General features: G+C 43.3%; 2 protein-coding genes across 4 annotated transcripts in view; one reads left to right on the forward strand and one right to left on the reverse strand.

The window, feature by feature from the left end:
- Positions 1 to 11,332, forward strand: part of ldlrad3 (low density lipoprotein receptor class A domain containing 3) — a 106,067-nt gene extending 94,735 nt beyond the window's left edge. Inside the window, exons 5-6 of the mRNA XM_072670037.1 lie at positions 7,809 to 8,208; positions 8,880 to 11,332. Coding sequence (XP_072526138.1) covers positions 7,809 to 8,208; positions 8,880 to 9,090 — 611 coding nt within the window. The 3' untranslated portion in view covers positions 9,091 to 11,332. The remainder of the gene's footprint in view (positions 1 to 7,808; positions 8,209 to 8,879) is intronic.
- Positions 11,115 to 23,463, reverse strand: part of LOC140546627 (genetic suppressor element 1-like) — a 60,347-nt gene continuing 47,998 nt past the window's right edge. For all 3 annotated transcript variants that reach the window (XM_072670012.1, XM_072670019.1, XM_072670027.1), the window contains exons 7-16: positions 21,211 to 21,575; positions 20,098 to 20,401; positions 18,035 to 18,600; positions 16,972 to 17,084; positions 16,596 to 16,875; positions 15,266 to 15,379; positions 14,718 to 15,113; positions 13,638 to 13,913; positions 13,429 to 13,532; positions 11,115 to 13,103 (exon numbers count right to left, since the gene is read on the reverse strand). In XM_072670012.1, the coding sequence (XP_072526113.1) occupies positions 12,966 to 13,103; positions 13,429 to 13,532; positions 13,638 to 13,913; positions 14,718 to 15,113; positions 15,266 to 15,379; positions 16,596 to 16,875; positions 16,972 to 17,084; positions 18,035 to 18,600; positions 20,098 to 20,401; positions 21,211 to 21,575 (2,656 nt within the window). In that variant the 3' untranslated portion in view covers positions 11,115 to 12,965. The remainder of the gene's footprint in view (positions 13,104 to 13,428; positions 13,533 to 13,637; positions 13,914 to 14,717; positions 15,114 to 15,265; positions 15,380 to 16,595; positions 16,876 to 16,971; positions 17,085 to 18,034; positions 18,601 to 20,097; positions 20,402 to 21,210; positions 21,576 to 23,463) is intronic.

The following is a 23,463-nucleotide window of genomic DNA, read 5'->3' on the forward strand; positions in this document are numbered from 1 at the left end:
TAGCATATTGTATTCCTGGTATAAAAGCCATCATCATTTGAATGTAATAAATTCAGTGCCGTATTCAAGGCACCTTTTTTCCCAAAGACAATAAACCGTGGCTTGACATCATGTTTTAACTACAGTAGTGAAATAACGGTAGTATTTTTAGACTGCGCTCCACAAAAGAAACAAAACAACCCATTCTTCTGGGACTGGCAGCGATGTGTTAAAACAGCTGCTAGCACAGGATGAGGAGTGTGACGTGGGGTAAAGAGTGTTGGAATCTGATCTTAATTGTTGTAATATCTGTGTTTTTCCATCACAAATATGCCACCAGGAGCACTTGAAGGATTATTTGTTTAATTATGGTTGATCTGATAGGGTTGGATTGGATAACTATATCGCTATCCCATTTACACTCTTCTCCTTTTTTCTTTTTTTTTTTTTATTGTTTTTTGTTGTTGTTGTTGTTGTTGTTGCTGCTTCTGCTGCTGGACTTTTTTTCTCCCTCTAACGTCCGTTAACCCGTAGGAGTTTTTGAGATATCGACAGCATTCTAGCTCCAGGCTGTTTGGTTAGATTGTGTGATTCAGGCTTTTTTCCCCACAATGATACAAATACACTAGCCCAACCAACCACATAGGGTACCGCAGTAACCACCTGGAATGCCAGTGCAACCAGCTAGCAACTGCCTAGCAACCACTAAGCAGCTAAATTATCATCCAAATTACATTCTTCAGTTTTTTTTTCTTGTTCTTATTCATTGTTTTTTTTTTGTTTGTTTGTTTTGCAGCTAACTCTTAAAGCAGTTTTTTAGATATAGACAGCGTTCCTGGTCTGGTCTGATTTGGTCTGTTTGGCAACTTAGACTTGTTTTTGTTATGGTTTCCATGTAGCAACACTTTTTTTGTGGATTATTTTCCAATATAATAGAACCAAGTCACAAAAAACTTTTAACTCTAGAGATCGCATAGCATCAGGAAGTGCTGGGAAGTGGGAACCACTTAAGCTACCCGTCTGCGTTTCCTTCTGGAAATGCACTCTTCTCCTTGTACAGACTTGTTCTCCAGTGTGGACCTCAGTACCATGTCTGTGTATGGTATTAAATGAAGAACCTGCACTATACCGTTCCATCAGTACAAATCAGCTTATTCTGGTGGAGAATTATAGTGACACACACTCAGACCTTCTGAGGTGCATCAGTATGCATGGTGTGTGTGTGTGTGTGTGTGTGTGTGTGTGTGTGTGTGTGTGTGTGTGTGTGTGTGTGTGTGTGTGTGTATCTGCTTGTTAGCAGTGACAGCTGAGTGAGCTCAGTTGGGAGTTCCTGTACTGAGCTGGATGTCTGTTGGATGTCTGTCAGGTTTGGATGACATTTGTGACTGATCCCCAGTGCAGAGCTCCATGACTGGGCCCCTTTTGTTTCTTCTGAGTGCTCTCCAGCACGGAGCTCTCTCACAAGGCTCGAATCACCGTAGATTCAGACGAAACAAACAAAACAAACATGCAGTCTGTGATGTTTGCAGGAGATGAAGCACAGACTGCTTGTTTTACTCAGTTGTTGTTTATGCAGTTTTATGATTCCAGAATTTATGTTTTCCATTAGTTATTAAAAAAATAAATCTTTTTTCCCCTCTTTTTTCACTTTGAAAGGTGCCCTGTAAGGGTGTGTTCATGTCCACCTTCTTTGGTGCTTTTTTATCTCCATTTATATCCATTTTAACAGGTCTGAGCACACCACTTGTACTCGACAGTCCTTCAAACAGCTATGGTCGTTCAAAAATCAGTGTTTCTCAGTCCGCTTCCATGTGGGCTTCAGTTTGTCACAGGAGGAAAGGGAGTTTTACAAAGGTGCCCTTGAAAAAAGGGAGTTCAGCATCAGAGCTTGCTTTCCTATTCTACTGGCAGAACGTCAGTGATGTATTGCCCACATAATCTGCCTGTGTTCAAATTTGACTCTTGATATACGCTGGCGTTGTCCTTGCAGCACAAGCTGCTGCTGATAACGGCAGACGGGCTGTAAAGAAATCGTGAAACAATGCATTAGGGTGTTTGCACATGATTTGCAAAACATATTTTTGGCCAAACATCAACTACCTAAATGGTTTTAAGTTTGTACTACACTGATTGTGATAAACAAACATTGTGTGTTTTCATGGAGCATAATGAATAGAATAATGTATTTTTAGCTGCAGTGAAGTAGATGTTTACCTACACTGAACATGGACATGAACCTCATGGCATTACTGGGTTTTCAGTGGTTTTCAGTTATTTACATAGTTTTAAAAATATATAATAAATTATATAAACAAAAGGATAAATATATACATACACTCACCTTTATCACAGTCACCGCGTTGTCATGACCAGCTCTGAATATCAGCACTATCGAACTGCACTGTTTAACAAACAAATAAAACGCTTTTGTTTGTTGTTTTTAATAAACCCCCTTAAAAATCTTCATTGGGCTTCAGCACATCCAACAGGAGAGCAGTTAACATGTCAAAAAGTCTCTCCAGTTTTGCCAAGCAAAGAAGGAGCAGAACTTTTTCTAAAAGCCATAATTACTATAATATTGTATAAAAATGTTGAAAAATGTTGAAAAATGTTGGAATGCACTAGGCTGCCTGTTTTAGCTGCATATATGCCCGTTGCATCTACTGTGTTCTACTGAGCATTAACGTGTTTCATGGAGGAAAAATATGATGAGTAGTTGTCTGTAAGTATTGTAATGGTGCAAAGAGTCAAACTTCAGAGGCATTTTATCTATAAGCTTTACTGGAAGGTAAATGTGGTGCTTAGTTGGGACGTCTACAAGGAGTAGAAAGTACAGATAATTGGGTGAAAATGTAAGGAGTAGAAGTAAAAAGTCAGCTGAAAAAGAATTACTCCAGTAAAGTTTAGATAATCAAAATTTCTACTTAAGTAAGATAACAAAGTATTTGTTGCACACCAGCATAAATGGACTGTTGGGAGGTTGCTGTTTATTCCTCTAGCTCAACGTTCTGGAAGAAGGACCACATTGGAAGAAAATCATTTTTTTAAGCTTCAGAACTGAAGTGCAGAAAAGAAACTTTCCTCTGTTAATGATTTGGCGGCAGGAAGGAGAGCAGTAGCAGTATGGGCTTGTTTTTTGGTTGCAGACCAGCAAAAACATCACACCTTCAAAAGTGCTCCATTTAGGGGGAAAGGTTTGCATGATCAAAGCCTCTGAGAGCGTCTGCTGAAGGTGGGGAAAAAAACAAAAGTGTGACTAAGCTAGTTCGCTCACCGGCTCTCTGCAGGGCGTCCACTTTCTCCAGGCCACAAAAGCGAAATGAGGATGTGTCACGGCTGGTGGTAGGATAATAATGGAATTTTAGTATCATGATAATTGACTGTAAAATGACTATAATGATAAAAGATTCAGTTCTGTAATTTCATTCAACATAAAAGGGAACACTTACATTTGAAATGGAGACAGTACTTAAAACTGCAGCCTGTTTTATTTATGGAACTCTGCCTCTAACTGAGAACAGTACTATAGAGGTGCAGATGTCCTGGTAAACATGGTCACTTTTGTCCGGTGCATTCATCATTAGATTAGTTACGCCCTGTAATTCTGGGTTATGGGACAGATAATGACAGTAGATTCACCGGTTTTATTTTTTTTTAATGGGCCGTAACTACCCTACATGTCCAGTGTGTCTAATTATAGCCCCATTTCCTCTGGAATTGAGGCTATTAATAGATAGTCCTCCTTTGCTGCAGTAACAGCTTCAATTCTTCAAGGAAGACTTTACACTACTTGCTGGAACATTGCTATATGCTCCACAGTCCAATGATGGAGGTCTTTATTCCCTCTCTAGCTTATGTTTGGTATAGTGGGCACATTGACCCTAGGCTCGTGTGTGGCTGCTCCAGAGTGTCGCGATCTGTTGCAGTGCTTTTAACAATTTCTTGGAGAATATGCAAACTGCATGTGTCCATTTTTACTAGTAGTTGAGAGATGGGGCTGCTTTTGGTAAATTGGTTGAAAAATTGTCTTGCAGCAGTATTGAGACAGAAAATTAGCCCTGGCTGTCTGGTTGCTGGTTATGTGTGTAGCTCCGCCCATCTCTGTAGGCTTCAATGACAAAAACAGCCAATTTCCATCTAATTCTTCTCCTCTAAACTGACTTTCCATCTTCATTGTCTAATTCCAACACAGATCCCTTGTGTTAATGTTAGCACAAATTTATTCCTCCCCCCACCCAGAAATCAGTACAAAGGCACAGTTACACTTAGGAATTAAGTGATTGGCAGCCTAGGCAGGAAGAGATTGTCTGCAGAACTTGTTTTGCGCCCCTTTCCGTTTGTTACATGGAGTAGCTGAGTTGTAGTGGAACTTACATGAACTGTTGAAATGTTTCACTTATCGGACAAACTGGGTATCCAGGGTAAAACTCTGCTCTGTTTCTGCACTGTAAGCTCAATGAAGGCGGTCTGAGACACGACTGGTCTGGGAGAAGGAGGTAAGTCTACCAAATGAGTAGGTGAGCCTGGCTCTGCCTCTGGCCTCTACTGCATAGACTCTCAAATTTGACAACATGATGGAAATGTTGGCTTTTTTTTTTATAGAGCGGAAGGGAAATCGCCGGCATACTCTCACACTATGTCCAATTCTTTTTCTGATAAATGGACCAATAGAAATGGAGATTTTTGAAGATTTAGTTTTAACAGTGATGATATACAGCAGACTTGGCCGTCCATTTCTGTTAAAGGGGGCAATACAGCGCACAATCCAACACAAGAGAACAGATGGCCAACTCCTTCCCTACGTTTTACCAGTCACATCTCTACAGAGACCATTGGCTAGCCATTGTGTGCCTGTAGCACTGTACTCTGCTTTGTCCTCCACAATGCTGTGAAGACTCGTGGAGTGGCAGTCCTCATACCGCTGGAGAAAGGGGATGACTTAGAGAGAGTACTCGTGTATGTTTACATATATAGCGTCTTTGTGCGTAGAACCTTCTGTGTTTTTGTCTCTCTTTGTGTGTGTGTGTGTGTGTGTGTGTGTGTGTGTGTGTGTGTGTATTGTTGAGTACATAATCTCTTTCGAGTGCGCTTGTTGAATGTCAAGGTCCCGCTCTGAGCTCCATGGCAGTAAATTAGCAGTGGGATGGAATGGAGTAGAAGAAGAGGGGGGGGGGATGTGGGAAAGCACTCTAGGCTGATTAAAGTGTCCTGTGTTTGGCAGTGAGGAGAGGGCGGAGGTTTTGAACAGGTTCTCTGATCCTTTACCATACGGAAGGCCTCTTTGTGATTTTGGAGAGGGTAGCTGGACCCGCATCTTGGCTTGCAGCGTTTCTGAACTCATCTTTGGGGTATGGTTACCTCTGTAAGTTGGTTGTTTGGTTGGTTGCTCAATCTCAAGACCTTCTTGCACATACTGTTAACAGACGAACACCATACAGATCTTCTACACCTGTAGGACTGCTCGTACAAGGCATTCTTAGAGATGGCTCACAGTGACTGTGCACATTCATCAGGTTCCAGAGATAGCCTGGACTGGAACTGAAAGCTGCTTCAAAGGGTTCTTTGAGTGCCGTTGAAGAACCACTTTTCCTTCCATAAAGAACTTTGTTCTGAAGAGGCGTGAAAGTGTGATGAGCCTTCAGTGGAGATACAAGTTCTTTACGCTTACACATCTATGTTACAAACATGGACAAAAAAATCTTTATGGAACTAAAAATGGTTCATGGCATTGCTGAAAGAACCTCTCTCTCTCTCTCACTCTCCCCACCGACTGGAGCAGAACTCTCTCTACTGGCAGTTGGAGGAGCCCTTGATTTAAAGGAGCTTGGGTACACATAGATTCTGTGTCTCTGCAGAACTTGTGAGGCATGTCCGGGCCTTCATAATGTTCATGCTGTTGCCTCTTTGTTGGGGCAAAGGTCTCATTCTGGACTTATGGAGTTGCAGGTTGTCACTGGAGGACAAAGTCCCTTTTGCAGGAATATGGCAATGGAAGGACCCTTTTCCAAACACTGGTCTCGCACCCGACCTGGATGGTGTGTCGGGGTCCTTTATTGTCTTTTCTGAATGGCAGAATTTGGACCTCCACACTGTGTCAGGCCGGGCTTTGTATAAATGCTGTGTGAAGGTTTTAAATAAGTCCGTGTTCAATGGAAGGCCGGACACTGTGTGGAGGAGCAAGCTTGGGGTGGGTTTAGACAAACAGCCAGTGTGGAGGGTGCTAAATAAACCCCCTCTAACGAAAAGGTCTGGGCATCTCTAATGGCGAATTCTGCATGGTGTGTTGACAGTGAATGCTTTCGTTTCAGTTCTTAATTCTGAGGTCAGTAGTGCTTGTGTCTTCTGTGGGCTCAGAGAGACGATTTTTCAACCCCCTTTTTGATACGTTTGGTTTTATGTGGGGTGAGGTTGGTTTTATTTCTGAGATTTGTATATTTGGGGCTGGTTACAGTCAGAAAGAGCGGGTTAAGTGGCAGCTGCTGAAGTTTTTTTTACCGGACAGACTAAACTGGCTGTGTATTATTCTAGGAAAAACAGAGGGGAGGAAAGATCTGGTCAGGAGGTCTTGCCATTGTTCCTAGCTCTGGTGGAGTCCGTTTGATTTTGGTTTTCACAACCTCATGACTACCATTGAGGTTTTTTAAATGAAATGGTGCCTCAGTTATGAATTTTGTGTAGTGTGGAGGAAGGGGAGCTGGCCTTTACTGAGTGTGTGAAAGGGATTCTTGCTTTGTCTTTGTTTTGAGGGTCTTGCAGTGTTGAACTGTGGGTGAAGTCGTGTTTCAGTTTTTAATGGACGAATAATAATAATTATTATAGAATAATTATTTTTTTTTTTTTTTAAATCTCTCTGTCCACTTGTTCTTTCTCTCTCTCTCTCTCTCTCTCTCTCTCTCTCTCGTTATTTAACCCTTTCTCTTTACTCTTTCTCTCTTTCCACTCTCTCTCTCCACTCTCTTGCTCTTTCACCTTCTCTCACTCTCTCTCTCGCTGTACTGCAGGGAGCAGAAGTTCAGGTGGGGTGGGACGGGTGGGGAGAGCCGTTACCATGCTCTGTAATTAAATGTCCTCTTTTCTCTCACTCCCCTGTCTCTGTCTCTCCACACTCCTCTATCTCTTTATACCTAATAACTCTCCTCCGCCTGCTGAATTAGGAGTTCCTTTTGTTCCTCGCTCTCTAAGTAGCTGTCAGCCGCTATTCAGCCTCGCCTGGCACCAGTGTTGCTCGCAGAGAGGCACCTCTGAGTCTGTTTGTGCTGAAATAATTACACGGGTAATATCCCTTTGTGTGCTGCTGTTGGGGCCTGATTTGGGCCTAAATCATTCAGAGAATGAGAGAGAGAGAACGAGAGAGAGAAAGAGAGAGAGAGAGACCTTCCTGGCGTTTGACAGACTAAAGCCTTATTGAATTCTTCTCAAGGTCTCTTCTCGCTGCTCTTGTTATCTCAGACGATGACACAGTTCACTGATTGTTCTTTAAGTTTGATTTTATGCCACATTCTGTGAAATGCTCCCCGCAGTGTGTAATAACAGTCGAGGTCGGCCTCGTCTGTTTTGCTTCTAATCGACTTCTCTCTGCAGAGATTTATGACCCTAGACCTCAATATGAAGACCAGCTGCAGAGAGATTTCATCAAGATGGTCCTTTCTTTCTTCATTTTGGTCTGCAGCAGGTGTTAGGATCTTGTGATCTTGTTTAACACTGCCAAAATGAAAGTCTTTTTTCCACAACCCTACACACACACACACACACACACCTCCCAGTATCTCCCAGACTGCTCGAATACAATCTAATCTACAGCTACAGTGTTTATTATCTGTCCCCCACAGAGTCTCCAGGTCAGGACTTTGTGACACTGGACTACCGGCTGCGCTACTACCCCAGCATCACCTACGCCGTGATAGGCAGCGCCGTCATCTTCGTCCTAGTGGTGGCACTGTTGGCCCTGGTCCTGCATCACCAGCGGAAACGGAGCGTTCTGTTGCCACGGGGTGTTCGCGGAGGCCCCCACCACCATCACCACCACCAGCCCTTGCTGCTTTCCAGGCTGGTCATAGTAGACAGGGGTCACGTCCACACAGCTGGTGCCGGCCTCTCCCCACCTTCCTCCTCACCCTCAGGGCAGTTCAGCTCAGCACACAGCCTGCAGCTGCTTTCCAGCGCTCTCTACCCCCGCGGAGGTCCACTTGACTCCCCTCCTTCATACTCGCAGGCAGTAATGGACGTCAGGTAGGACATTGTTATTGTCATTGGTAGTTCTGACATTATATTGACAAAAGTTCTGGGACACCTGCTCATTCATTATTTCTTCTGAAGTTAAGAGTATCAAAAGTTTATCCTGCTTTTGTTGAAGTAACTGTCTCTACTGACCAGGGAAGGCTGTCTACTAGATTTTGGAGCATTGCTGTGAGGTTTTGATTGCATCCAGTGATCAATCAGTTGGATGATCACCACCCCACCTCACCCCCCAACTCCCTAACTCACCCCAAAAGCACTGGATGGAGCGCCATCAATCCAGATAACGTAACATTCCACTGCTCGGCTTTATATGCCTCTAGCCCACAGCTGGAATTAGGCATGGTGCCAATAGGTTCATATTTATCCATATATTATACCATTTTTAATACCCTTTATTTCAGAAGGAACCAGGAACAAGCATGTCCCAATACTTTTGTCCATATAGCGTGCAAAAGTAAAAGTGCTCTTTATCTGTGACACTTCTAGGCTACATGCCTTACATAATATTATGCTAGCAAACATTTAATATGTTGACTGCTGATTTCAGTTCAGTTCATTTCTGTTAGTACATTGTAGCCACTTTACTAGACATATTTGAACTGCAGTAACAAACATGTGATGTATTTTTTGCATGTGTTTGTGACCTTACTGTGTTGTTGCAGTCGACCGCCGTGGTTTGACCTCCCGCCTCCCCCATACCCTCCTGATGGTGGTGCTCCATGTGAAAGAGAGCCACCAGTTTATGAAGCTTCCACAGAAGAGCCTGAGTCAGCCCCGGCTCGAAGCATCGGCAGCGGCCTCAGAGCTGAGGCAGGCCAGCCCCGGAACACCAGCTCTGGCTCCAACTCCACGGAGGAGTCTCAGCAGCTGTAGTCCTCCAATGAGGGGACGCACTTGTACATAGGACACGAGACACAAGTAGGGGACTGACCCTATTGAGAGCTACACGAGACCCCATGTCTCTTAGCATAGGAGCGATGAGTACTGTGGATTCTATTCAGACTGGACTTTCTTCAGTTACGCAGCGCCACAAAAAGGACGCTCTGTCCGTGCTCTTCGTCCATCCAGAGCAGTTTCCTGCATCTTTGTTGGTGGAAGGCGCCATCTTCTGGTGAACATGCAACATGGCCGCTCATGAATTGACATGAGGGTTAAGAAACTGAAGGGAAGCGCCACATGCAGAGTTCATGATCAGAGTGGTCCAAAGTGAAAAGGATGCTTCCTCAGGCCTCTGAGACTTACCCTTAAGCAGGGTACACTACATGACTGCTTTAGACACTGCGTCAGAAGCGAGATGCATCCATGCATCAGTTGCAGACGGCGTGCATCGAGAAGTATTGAGAATCCTTAAGTGTTTCTTTAAGGAGCTACAGGCCCCCCAAAAATTGAGCTGATTGTGAATCATGGACTGTTCATTATTGACATTATCATTTCTGTACATTGTGCTGTTCACTCTGTGCTTTTGAACACTCCTAAAATCACTATGCAATGTGAACTGTATATGATGTAGAATGTGTATAAATGAGTAGAGCCTTATGAGAAGAGTGATTTAGTGTGTTTACACACACACACACACACAAAATGATGGTCTACCCCATTTCTATCACTGAAGCACTTGGTGAATTAGCCCATTAAACTCAATCGGAAGCTCTGCTTTGTTGTGAACTTGTTCCTGAAGACTGGAACGAACGTATATTATTCTCATGTTGTTGTAGTATTATTCTGTGGTAATTATTCAGCGCTTTTTCCAAATTTCTCTAAAATGAATTTTTTTATCCTAATACTAACCTCATTCATAGCACCCACTCTCATTAATCGACTGCATGCTGTAGGAATAGGGAGATTCTTGGAGCATGTCATATTTACTGGCCAGTAGTTTACTGGCCACAGTGCCTTACACTTAAAAGCCTTTGGATTACCTAACTAAATGTCCATGAAGTCATCACCTTTGTATTTAAAAGCCACATGATCACTGATGTTTTTTGTATTTGACAATCAGTGTAGCTGGTTCAGTATTAGCAAATGCTCATTGTGTAATAGGTTTATACGGATTTGTTAGGCCCCTATCAGAGAAGTGAGTTTGTAGTTCATATAAAAGTGTTCCTGGCCTTACAGGTTTTATATATCTCCTGCATTTGTAAAGTGTACTTTTTACTACTTTCACAAGGTTTACGTAGATGCTCTTATCTTATCTTATAAGTTCGTAATCCTTCACACAGAATATCCAAAGCTAGTATTGCTAGACCCTGAATTTAAGATTTTTAGACCCTGAATTTAAGCCATGGCCCTGCCAAAAATGTTTAACCCAATTTTCCTCCCCAATTTTAGTCAACGATCTAACCCACTCCTTAGTACTTTCCCCCTGTCCCATGTTATGCTTCTGACCGTGGGAGGGTGGACAGAGACATGACTTCTCCGACACATGCACATCCAGCCACTATCACCTTTTGAACTGTTGCTGATGCATTAGCACGGGCAGCCAACACGCTCTGCTGCATCAGCTAGCAGCAGCCAATTGTGCTCTCTCTCGCTCCGGCTGCTGATGGCAGGCAGCATGACCCAGTATTTGAACCGGCGATCCTCGGGTCATAGTGGCAGTGCCTTAGTCCACTGGACCACTCGGAGTTCCTATATTTAAAACCTTAAGCTTCCAGGCAAACTCAAAGCTTATTACTTATATTATCAGATTCTTTTTGTTTTCATTGTTGTCTTATTTCAAGTCGTGTGAAGGGTCAGCGCTTGTCCAATGCGACCGTCTGTGTTTTCTTTTTCCGTCTGACTTGAAGGTTTCTCAAAATGAAAAGCTTATGTGGGCGGTGGATGAAGTGGTATGTATTTAAAAACCAACTCTTGAACATAAATATTGTAAAATAATATGTTAAACTGGAAAACGTGTGTAAATGAAAAGTATTACTTTATTACTTATGTCTTTCTGTTGACACCTGGCCATTAAAAAAAAGAAACAAACAGTACTCCAATGAGACATTTCCTCTGTTACAATAGAACTGTTACATTAGAAATGTAGAGATGAAATTTGACCAAAGCAGAAATCATATTGTTATATGGAATCAAGTTTTAAAATAAAGACTACAGCTCATGTTATCACTGTACAGTATCTGTGGAGAACCTTGTTTCTTTACCTGAACCTTGTGTCTGTAAAAAGAACCCAGCATCATCTGCATGTGTTTTCAGATTTTACTCTTTTCGCCTGCTCTTACAGCATTATATTCATAAATAACTATTACTACATTCCACAAATAATATATTACCGTACACTTCCATTCAAAGAAAAAAAAATACATTTCAGACTTTTCACAGCATTAAAAAAGAAGGGGGCATTGTACATCATCCTTAACTTGCCTGGTTCCTTTCTGTTTTTAATACGATTTAGAATCTGCCATCCACAGTTTTTAAAATTTATTTATTCATTTATTTATTTTTTTTAACTTCCTTTCTTTTTCCCAGTCTTCATTATACTGAGCCAAGTACGTCACCTTGACCACAGGTCACTGACACCAGGCTGTGTGTTTGTGCTGGGAAAGAGTCCACAAACAGGAATGCTTCTCTGTGGCAGGAACACACTGTAAACATTTCACTGCAATTAGTGCACTGCTGTCCAGTGCAGTATCCTTCATGCAGCGTCTCAAGTAAGTAAGTGCTCCTGTACAACAAGATCCGTGAGAGAAATAGCACAAAAATACTGTGGCACTTTTTCGATTGCAGGTCCGAACTCTAGTTCTTCTCTGGAGCTGCTATGGCAGCAGTGGGCTACGAATGAGTGCAAAGGACTAAGGGAGGAAGGGGGTAGATTCAGATTACAGAACCTGGGTTATTGGCTGCTGATTAGTCAGAGAAACAGGATGAGCATCACTGGTGGCAAACGGAGGTGACTGGTGAAGGACTGACCATGAGCAAAAGGGTAGGATACTTTAATTAGAATGTTCCTTTCTTTCCTTTACCACATTTCTCCCATACTGACCAGCAGAAACACTTGTTTTCCTCTTGTTAAAAGCAATAAAATATTTAAAGGCAGGCTTTGTAATAATAGTAAAATAATCAAACCGAATAATAAAATCATACAAAACTCTGTTGCAATATTTACATCAGATTTCCAAGCAACGATGTTCAAGTTCAAAACAACTTCTATCAGCAATAAACTTCTAAATCTCCTCCAGTCTTTTCTGTCCCACAGTTTAGTAGCACAGGGTTCAACAGTTCATTTTTAAGTGCATCATGAGTATTGAGTGGAAGAAGGACGTAGGCTCAAGCACGTGACGGAATTAAAGGGTCCCTCTGGTGTCCTCAAGTCACAGATTGGCTGCTATTGTGTATCTGCTACCCTCCAGTTCAGGTGGCTGTGCAGTGGGTACGAGATTGGCTATTATTATGTGTTTTGGGGGGGGTGGGGGGTCCAGTCTCTGGATGTAGGGATACACTGAGGATTCTCAATGCTGATCAGTGTTTGGTAGAGCAGTCATCGTCCTTCTTCACGTTCTTATACCAGTGTACAGCTTCACAACAAAGCCAACCTCCCTGCTTCCCACTTCTATGAGGCTGCAGCCAGTTCGCCCTCTTCCCCTTCTTTTTCTGCTGCTACTGCTATTGCTGCTGCTGCTGCACTGACCACAAGACTTCTCTTCCTCATCGTCCCCCTTCAGTGCAGTGTTCTCGTCCCCAACTCTCAGGTGTAAGGAGCCGGGTGCTGGATGCCCAGATCCCTAATGGTCAGTCAGCAGGGCAGGAGGGGGTCACCTGGGGGGCGGCCCTTTATAGTGGGCCCTGTGCAAGTGCAAAGCCGGCAATGCCAAACACTTCCTGAAGTGCTCGAGTTCCGCCTGCATGCGCTCTCTCTCCATGGCCAGCCTCTGCCTCTGCGCCAAGAGCTCCTAGTGAACGAGAAATAGAAAGTCAGCTCTGAAGGGCCAGTACATACACTGACCTTCTACGTGTACAAGCAATAGTCACAGGGGTTCTAGACTTCACGCTGCAATGATACTGATAAAGGTTTTATGTAGTAGTGTGTGTACAAGGCAATACACAGTCTAGCTCGTCATTATATATATATATATATATATATATATATATATATATATATATATATATATATATATATATATATATACATATAACATATAAAACTGAAGAATTCTCATTTGAATACTGACCATTAAGATTTGAATGAGTGAAAAAGGAAAAAAAGAAGAGCCTTACCCCCATATTGATGGAGAGCTGATCAGCAGTCACACTCAGATGATAGTGCTGAGCCTCCAGCCTCCTGCACTCACTATGCAGAACCTCCGTCTCTATATTCCTCTCTGAGAATACACACAGGGAGATAGATCAGCATGGCCGTCGTCCCAAAGCATAAGCAGAACACTGGGTGGTTAAAATATGATTTATAGCCTGAGACTGGAGCTCACCTTCCATGTACTCGTGATATGCTTCATATATGGCCTCAATCCCCTTCCACCTGGGGCTATATGACTCCTCTTCATCATCATCATCATCATCCTCTTCACTGGAGTTTTCCTCAGCAGACCGTTCATCACTTAACCCTGAAGGCTCCTGGCGAGCTGGCGGGTGGCAGGAGTGGCCATTGGTGAAAGGATAAGGTAATCTGTTCGGTGCCCCCTGGTGGTCTGGAGGGTTATAATGCATTGAGTTGTTGACCTTGTGGTTTGGCTCTGTGACACTCCCTAGGAAGATCAAACAGTACAGGTCAGAAATACACAGTCAACTCCAAGCTTTCAGTGCTAAGTATGATTCTTTTTCCAAACAGATGAATTCAGAGTTTAATTAGTTACTTTACTTTGCCTAACAAACAATAATCCATATATGAGTACACTGCATTTGTTTACCCTCATCTGTTGTTTGCGATTGCATTTTTTACATTGTACAATTTATTTATATTGTTTCATATGTTTTTGTTTCATTTTCACAGGATTCCACAGTTAATCCCACTGTGTTTGGCTATTTGGTGAAAGTGCCATGTGAAAAAAAGGCTTGGCAGCTATTACTTATGAAATATTTCACTTCACTCATGCCACATAGCGAGAGTATGTGTGAAACAGGCGTTATGAACCCAGATAGCAGTCGATGTTGGGCTAAATTTGTTTTAAGACGCTTTTAGTCAGTTATGGCAATGGCAAGTGTCCTGTGGGCCAAAACAAGCTCAGCTATAGCAGTCACATAATGGCATTGGAACTGTGGGATACATTAGGCCTGACCTACTATGTAACATTTTTGTACAGTGTTTATATTGTAGGGATAAACTGTGTCAACTGTAGCCAGGTGTGGCGATGTTCAGAACCCAGGCAAGTGATCAGTTACACATAGGCACCATAATGTACATATACATATATAATGACATTAACTGAATAATTTTGTTAATCTACAATAGGTGTTTCTGGTAAAATGGCCAGTATGTGTAGGTACTGTAAGGAAGTTGCACTAAGTCCTTGTTCATCTCTTGAATGAAGATTTAGATTTTTAAGTCTCACCTTTGTGCTTGTGCTGGGTTTTCTGTGTGGACTGCAGCACAGACTGGTGAAACTGCTGAGCAAACTCTTCAGCACTGGTGCTCTCCCAGTGCTGTGGCCTGACACTTAATCCGTTGCGTCCAGCAGCATGTTCCTTCAGCGGGATGAGCGGGGGCCTGGGGCTGGCCTGTAGGCTGGGGGGTCTCCTGATGGGGTGAACCTCTCCAAAGCGGGTGTGGTCCTGCAGGGGGGCCAGTGGAGGGGGCTCTTTAAGGCGTGGAGGGTCTGACTGGAGTCTACGGAAATCGGACTGACTGTTATTGTGCAGGTGCCTGTGAGGACCAGGAGGGGTGGGGCTACGAGAATGTGGGAGGGGCACTTCATTTGACTGGCAGGGTGTGGAGGGTGCTGTAGGATCTGTTAATGGAAGTACACATACACACTTTAATGAACATATCGCAAATATATGCATGTATATAATGGGCTTGTGTACTTTAGAACTATGCACTACTTTCATACACAGCTCATTATAACAACTGCATAAGGAATGGAGATTGTGTAGTTCCTACCAGAGACTGTAGTGGGGGGGCTGGAGCAGGGCGTGTGTGTAGCATATCGGAGTGTGTCGAGAGTCACGGTTTTCTGTTTGATGGCATCCAGCAGACTTACTACTTTCTCTTTTTCTGGAGGGAAAAACAGGTCATAAATGTTACACTGAATATCCCCTGTACAAAGACGCACAGTAAGTGTATGTGCACTGTAAAAAATGCCAAATGAAACAATTACAGAAGGTTTTTAACTTCGAAGTTAATTTAACTTAGTTTAGTCAAAAGTTCTCCTAACTTACATGTTTTAGTTCTGCATCTCAGTTTGGTCAACAATAACATTAAAGCCCCTTTCAGACATGGACATTAACCCAGAACTTTACCTGAAGCAGATGTAGGTGTGAGCGCCAATGCCCGAGTTATTTGCACCAGACATTAGCCAGACTTTACCCTGCCCCCTAGTACAAAGTCTGGGTTGTGTCTGAGTGGGCCCATGTGTGAATAGAACAGGAATAGAATCCTCTAGAGAATTCACAGTGGGTCATGCCTGAACATACATCTCTGACTGTAACCTAGATATGTGGAAGGGCAACTGTGGAAAATGTCTGAACCTTTAAAACATCATATGTGAAAAAGGCTTAAGTTGAGCCTCACAGACACAAGTAAATGTGCTGCAGCTAAAATTACTTAAAGATTTGTCTTTACGAGTTTAATCCGTGCTCCATCAACTCAATCTATTCACTGTTTATTCCCATCTCTAGGTTAGAACATCCCCATATCACATATGGGGAGACCTTTCTATTCTCAGACTCCTGATCACAGAGGGCTGTGCTGTTGATGGAGTTAGAACTTAGAACAAGTAGCCAAGCAGGGCCACTCTAGAGCTGTGAAACCATGTACATGTCTGTGTCCAAGAAAGAAGAAAATGGTACATTTTCTCAGAACTGTGTTTTTATGTGGTTTTCACAGCTGTAGAGTGACACAACCGTCTAACTGTGAGGAGATCATAAGTTCAAATCCCAGCATGGCCTCAGCGCTCCATTGTCAAAAGCCTGGGTCAGTCTGGAGACATCATGTGATAGGAGAGGTTTTAACCTACAGATGGGGAGGAATACAGACTACACATCTTACACACTATTTGAGCTGCAGCTCATTTACTAATTTCTCAATATGAGATGAGATGCAGGACTAAAATGTGAGTTTAAGACAAAAAGCTCTCTACAGTCAGTTACTGTGTCAATTTAAGTGTAATATGCCTGTAATATTTGCTTGGTTTTACCGCGTATATGTATATGTTTGTGTGTGTGTGTGTGTGTGTGTGTGTGTGTGTGTGTGCACGCTCATGACTACAAACCTATCCTCTGCTCTTGGCTGATGTGGTTGAGGCTGAACATACTGAGGAAGTGCTTCTTGTCCTCCAGGTCAGGCACACTGTCCATGTCCTCTGGGCTGTAGCGGGTGGAAAGGATGGGAGCAGGTGTGGGTGTAAGAGGTGTCTGCCGTTTGCCCTGCACAGGCACAGGGGAGGGGCTGCGCTCCTTCATCATCCTCCTCCTCTTTTTCCGCTTTCTCTCCAACAGCTCGTCACGGCAGGAGAGGGTGGTCAAACCAAACACGTTCAGGAAGTCCATTTTCTGCAGCGCCAGTGAGAGAAAAAGAGAGAGTCAGCCACTACCGCAGCGGAGGGATGAGTTACAGAGAATTTGTAGAGATGGAAAAAAATGCAGTACCTCTTTCGACTGGTCCAGCTTAAGAGGCGGCTGCTCAGACACTCTCCTCAGATGAGCTCGCACTTCTTCTTCATCGCTCTCATCATACGAGTCATCCAGCTCATAGTAATAGCCTGAAACACACACCACAACGTAGGATACACTTTAACCATTAGAAGTATGTTAGATACTGCTCTGCTATGCATTCAGTGTATTACATTTACAGTAATATGTACAGTACAGTTGAATGTCATTACATAATTAATTACATTTTAACACAGTAGTAACTTTTTAACCAATTCTAGATTAGCCAATTACCCAGACCACTCATTAAAATTACCCCTATCACATGTAATGTATATATATGTAATATATGTAATATATGTATAATTATATGTAATTATATATATATAATGTTATATTATATATGATATTATATAATGTTATATATAATGTTACACAGGTAGGTGAATGTGATATTAGGAGTCTTGCCCGAGGACTCTTATTAGTGTAGTGTGGTGCCGAACCACAGGGAGGTGGTGTTGTTACCCACTACCCACTATGCTACACCAGCTGCTGGGAAACTGAACCCTAGTCTGCCACAGGGAGGTGTTGTTACCCACTACCCACTATGCTACACCAGCTGCTGGGAAACTGAACTCTAGTCTGACACAGGGAGGTGGTGTTGTTACCCACTACCCACTATGCTACACCAGCTGCTGGGAAACTGACCCCTAGTCTGCCACAGGGAGGTGGTGGTGTTACCCACTACCCACTATGCTACACAAACTGCATAAAAGGCCTAGAATCAAGGCAGGGTGTACGGAGTCAATTGCGAAAATAAACTTGACTGAAGTTACTGAAATAGAATGAGGGGTCCCCCACAGTGACAAGGGATGGACCCTAAACGTTACAGTTAAGTACTTTGTTCAGAGACCTCATTGCCAAATGTCCCCGGTTGATAGCAAAAAAGAATTGTGTATTAACTACAATTAATAAAGAAGAGTTCTATCTACCAACAGCAATCCAGTGCTTTTACAATCATCTCCTACAGTGTTGGTAAAATGCTCTCAGTGACCCCTACCCTTCTCTCTGGCCTCCCTGCGTCTCTTCTCCTCCAGGTCCAGTTTGCTGAGGAGTCTTCTGTGCTGCTGCAGGACCTGGTCGTACACCAGCATGGGCTCCACAACTCGGACGGGGCCCTGAGGGAAGGTCCTGATAGGTGAAGCTGCTCTCTTAGAGCCCCTAAGCTCTGCATAAGGGCCAGGCAGAGCCAGAGAGACCCTCTGCTGGGTCAGAATGTTCTGAGTGGATTTCTCCAGATCTGCCAGGAAGGTGCTGTGCTCCAGGAGGTTATGTGCTCTCGGGGGAGGGACCCTCTCTGGGCACTCCAGCCTCCGGACCCCTTCCTCGCTCCGGTCGTGTTTGGTCAGCCCTGGGGGAGGACAGCTGGGGGGTAATGGAGGGTCGTATCCTCTGCGCATGTGTGAGGGAGAATCAATGAGGGAGACGGGATTCCAGAGAGTGGTGGGAGGGTTAGCAGGTTGGTCCCGAGGAGAGGGTTTGGGGGAAATTAGAGGAGGTGGTGCCCCTAGATGGTGAGGTAGGTCTCTGGTATTCATAGTGTGTTCCTGGTGATGTGAGTTAGACCTGGGAATAGAGGTGGGTAGATGGGTAAGTACTGTGCATACATAAAAGTAACAGAAAAATAAGTTGAGTAAGAGTCAAAGATTAGCTCCTCGACTACTCTCAAGTTCCTCATAGAGCTGCAGAATGGCAGTAAACTGATCTATAAGCATAGGAACAGGAATGGCACTAGTAGGGCCTAGAACATGGCCTAGAAGTCTTAAAACAATAGCTAAACAGCCCATAAACGTAGGCTCACACAATACTACGCCTTGCAGTTATGTCTGAAGGCAGAAATGCTCCTGGCAGGCTACTGTGAACATTAGCAAATGTGATGTAAAATAAAGCTAATAAATCAAAGACAATATTACTAGTCTTTTACCACTAACTGTGGACTGAGAATGAGTTTAGGCCTATAAATTTTACTTAAGCTTAGTGGGGTCCAAAGGTCTGAGACCACCAGTGAAAATACATTTTAACATTTTCAGAGTTGTATGGACTTCTGAAACTGTGTACAAGCTTCTGATGAGCAGATCAGATCCACCTGTCATCTGAACCAGAGCTTTAATGGAAGAGATACAACTACAAAAGCTCCTGGTCTTTCTGAAAAAAGGTCTTAACATGATCAGTGTCCCCCATTCACTTGGGCCCATTTGAATATTTACATGGAAATAGTGCAACCCCCTGTTTCTCCTTTATTTTACTTCTCTTCACTTTTATTTGTTTTGTCTCTTGTCAAAATTCTATTTTTTCCTTTTTTTTTAAGACAAATTCTAAGAAATGTAAACATTTCTAATGGTCTCTACTGTACACGCAATTGATAATTGTAACTGTCACACAAAAACTTGAATCTCCAAAATTACAACCTTACAGGAGAAGGAAAAAACTTTCTTGGCTTCTAAAAAAAAAGTCAATGTAGAAAGATTTGATTCCTAGTCATTTTAGGCATTTCTATTGGTTCATTCATCATGAAATTGCCAAATGCCAGACACAAATTATGTCAAAAAATTGAGATGAACTAATAACTAGTTCCATTTTAACTAGAACCTCTGGCTGTGAGTAGCAAAACCATCCTGTTTTAGTCACAAGAGGGCAGCGTTCTACAAAGTGTTCCCACCAAAACAAACTCAGCCTGGACTCTTTTCAAGAAACATTTCCTATTCCAGTTTTATTTTGGCCTCAAGCTACTCCCAACCCCACACTGACCCAGAGTGCCCAAGCAATATCAGTATGATTCAGAACAGAACTGCCTGGATTACACACAACAATCCCCATCGGATTACTTCAGCGCTGCAGCACAGAGGAAAACATCACAGTGCAATAACTAGGTTTAATATTTAGATCACGCCATGAGCCCTGGGCCAAAAGCTGGCATATCACTGGAGATTTAAAAACCAAGGGACCTTGTGTGTGACCTTACTTTGTGTTATTAACCCTCCCGGCTCTACAGTCACCAGGTGTAAGTGTAAAATGTAGTCCGGTCATGTAAAACACGACCACTGCAGTCCGGTCCACCCTCACCTCTGTGTGTCCCTGTGCAGTTCCTGTAGCTCTGGGCCTGGCTCTGGAGCGTGCGCTCTGAATTCAGTCACTGGACCCTGCCTGTCCTCCTTGTCTGTTCTCAGCCTCCTCTGCCTGGCCAGCCATCTCTCCTCCTCCCCCTGGCGCTGGAGCATCGCAGTGGCCGCCAGCGCCCCCTGAACTGAACCTGCACCCGGCCCCAAACGCCCTCCGGGGGAGGACAGCAGGCTAGGCGTGGGGAGGGATGAGTACAGGCCAGGCTGCAGCAGCTTTGGAGCCAGTACTGAGGCCTCTTTGGTTTTCTCTATGGAAAAAAAGGGGATAATTTACATTCTAGAGCATATGGCATAGGATTATGCACGCTTGCTGACTGTGGTCAAAAATGCATTTATTGGCGTTTTTTTCTAATAGCCACTAACCACATTTTCCACATATTTTTTTCAGGAAAATGGTAAAGAACAACACATTTGCATATTTCGCAGATGTTCTTACTCATACATATATTTACTTACATATATAAAAGATAAGAGATACACTAGCACTAAGAGATACACTAGCCTTGATTGCATTCATTAGCCTACAGAGCAATGGCCAGGCCTTGACAGCCCTGAGTTTGGAGATCGCATACAAAAATCCCAGATCTGAAGCTAATTAGCGTTCAGTTTGAACTGGCATAATCGCTATATAATTGTTCAAAGACACTTCACAGATGCCTGAAATATATCTAGGAAGCTAATACACTATAGACAAAAGTACTGGGACACCTGCTCATTCATTGCTTCTTCCAAAATCAAGGCTTTTAAAAAAAGAGTTGATCCTTCTTGTGTTGCAGTAGCTGTCTCTACTGTCTAGGGAAGAAGGCTTTCTACAAGATTTTGGAGCATTTCTGTGAGAATTTGATAGCAGTATTGAATGGAGCACCATCATTCCAGAGAACACAGTTCCACTGCTCCACAGCTCAATGGGGGGCTGTATACCCCTCTAGCCCACACCTGGCATTAGGCATGGTGCCAAGAGGTTTATGTTTATCTGCTTCAGAGAGTCCTATTCTATTGGCAATACTTCTCTACAGGCACTAGACACGCTGTGTGTGGACCTCAGGTGAAGTGGTACCTGGTCGGTTTGGTGGGAGTCTCTCCACCAGCTTGGCCCGCTCCTCCATGTACTGCCTGTGAGAGAGTGCGTGTGTGTGAGAGTGTGAGTACAGCTCCTTGTTCAGACAGTGCTTCTCCATGGCCCGCACCGCCTGCACCTCTCTCTCCTTCGCCCTCTCTTTCTGCCGCTCCAGCTCTCTCTCACGCTCTCTCTCCCGCTCTCTCTCTTTCTCTCTCTCCCTCTCTCTCTCACGCTCTCGTTCGCGCTCTCGTTCACGCTCCCTCTCTCGCTCCCTTTCCCGCTCCTTCTCTCGCTCTGCCTCGTGCGCTCTCTCCTTCTCTCGCTCCCTCTCCCTCTGGCGAAGCTTATCTTCCATCTGCAGCCTGTCGGAGGTTCAGAGACACACACACACACACGCATGCACGCACACAGACAAAGACACACACACACACACACAAAGGGTGTGAGATGCAACACTCTCCACAGGAACATAAAGAACACACTCAGAAGGAGGCAACAGGAACACAGGGAAGTGTTGATGCTGTTTACTACTGAACATGAGGAGGAAAAGTTGAACAGATTATAGCCCACATGGAACGTCTATGTGTATGTGTGTGTTTTAGGGTGAGGGTGAGGGTGTGTGTATGTATATGTGTGTTGTATGTTTATGTGTGGGGTTGTTTGTATAAGGATGACTGTACATATGTGTGACATACGTATGCCAACAGGAATACAGGACTGGGATTAATGTCGGTTCAGCCAGTTTGGGAAATTAATTCTGAATCATAGCAAGTCAAAATAAATCACTACTCTTGTAACGTCACATTAACACATGTGTAAAGGTGTGTGAAAATCCTAGCTGCATATAAACACTAAATAGATACACAATATATCTATAGGTATGTGCAGTGGAAGAGATTCATGATTCATAATGTAGGTTAGAGAAAAGGCGGGGGGGTCTTATCCTGATCTAATAGGAAAGCCACCCAGGTGAGTTTTAACAGATTAGTGCTGGTGATAATAGTAAGGGACTCCTAACTGTTAAGACTTGTATGCCTTAAAACATTGTGTAAAATATTTTAAAAACAAACTCATTTTGATTTTTAAACAATGGAATTTATTTTATAAAAAAAAATCTCTACTGGTTGGTCACCCTTGTCAAATTGCAACAACCAGTGTGTGAAACTTGCCTTCCACTATAAAAATGTAGTCTCTCTGGTGGGTTATGAGAAGGATAAATGATCTATTGTCATCGTCACACAAAACTATTTTTATAGTACCTTTTATATTTTTACTGTTTTTAATTTTTGACAGAATTCGAATCTGGTAATTGTTCCTTACATACAAAGCTTCTTTTCAAGCTGGTCACACTGCACTGGCTGACTAGTCTGGTAAGGCTAGTTGAGCAGTTTGGTCAAGCTGGTCAGGCTGATTAACCAGTGTGTTGGTGGGTCATGCTAGTTGACTGGTTTGGCACAGCTGTTTATGCTGGTAGACCAGCCTAAACCATCAAAGCAAAACATACACCACACTGGATTATAGCGCTGTGACCCGGCTGTGACCAGCAGTGAGCGCAATGAGAAACAGCTGATCAACACTATGTTAATGTCAATAATGTCAATGATCAGTAAAGTATTTCACTTGAGACACTTTAGCTAAAGCTGAGATAGGATAACTAATAAGCAATCCTCCTTGTTACTGCTTGGGTGTCATTAAGAAACATCATCCACAACTTCAGCCATAAGCAAGAACAACGCCTGCAATGTAGAATACTGGACGTGGAAAATGCTGCCTTTTGTGAAAACGACATGGTTAAACTGGCCACAAGTATCCCAAGTGTCAGTGTGTGGCTATTACACATGCAGGGGTAACAGTGACAGTGGTTTCAACACTGAGAGGAAGAAATACTTATGTCACACAAACATCAAATACAGCGGCAGTGTAGCTGAGACACCATAAAACCTGTAATTTCTGAAAGGAAGTCAACATCAGTGTTCAGTGTCACACTACTGAAGAACTGTGAGAACCTCTCTCAGTGTAGTCCTCTGTGTTACAACACCAGCTGGCCTTTTTACTGTGTGAACCTTTTCTCCTCATCACTTTACTCTATCTTCAACACGGTACAATGAAAGTCTTACTTTTCTAGTCCTCCACACAAGCTATTAGGACAAGTAAAAACTATACACTTACATACAACATACGTAACATAATTTTTTCATATAACTTGTGAATATAACTTAAAATGAGTTGACCAGAGTCTTCCCACCTAGA

This window comes from Salminus brasiliensis, chromosome 2 (genome assembly GCF_030463535.1).
Source record: "Salminus brasiliensis chromosome 2, fSalBra1.hap2, whole genome shotgun sequence".
In the NCBI taxonomy this organism is placed as follows: Eukaryota; Metazoa; Chordata; class Actinopteri; order Characiformes; family Bryconidae; genus Salminus; species Salminus brasiliensis.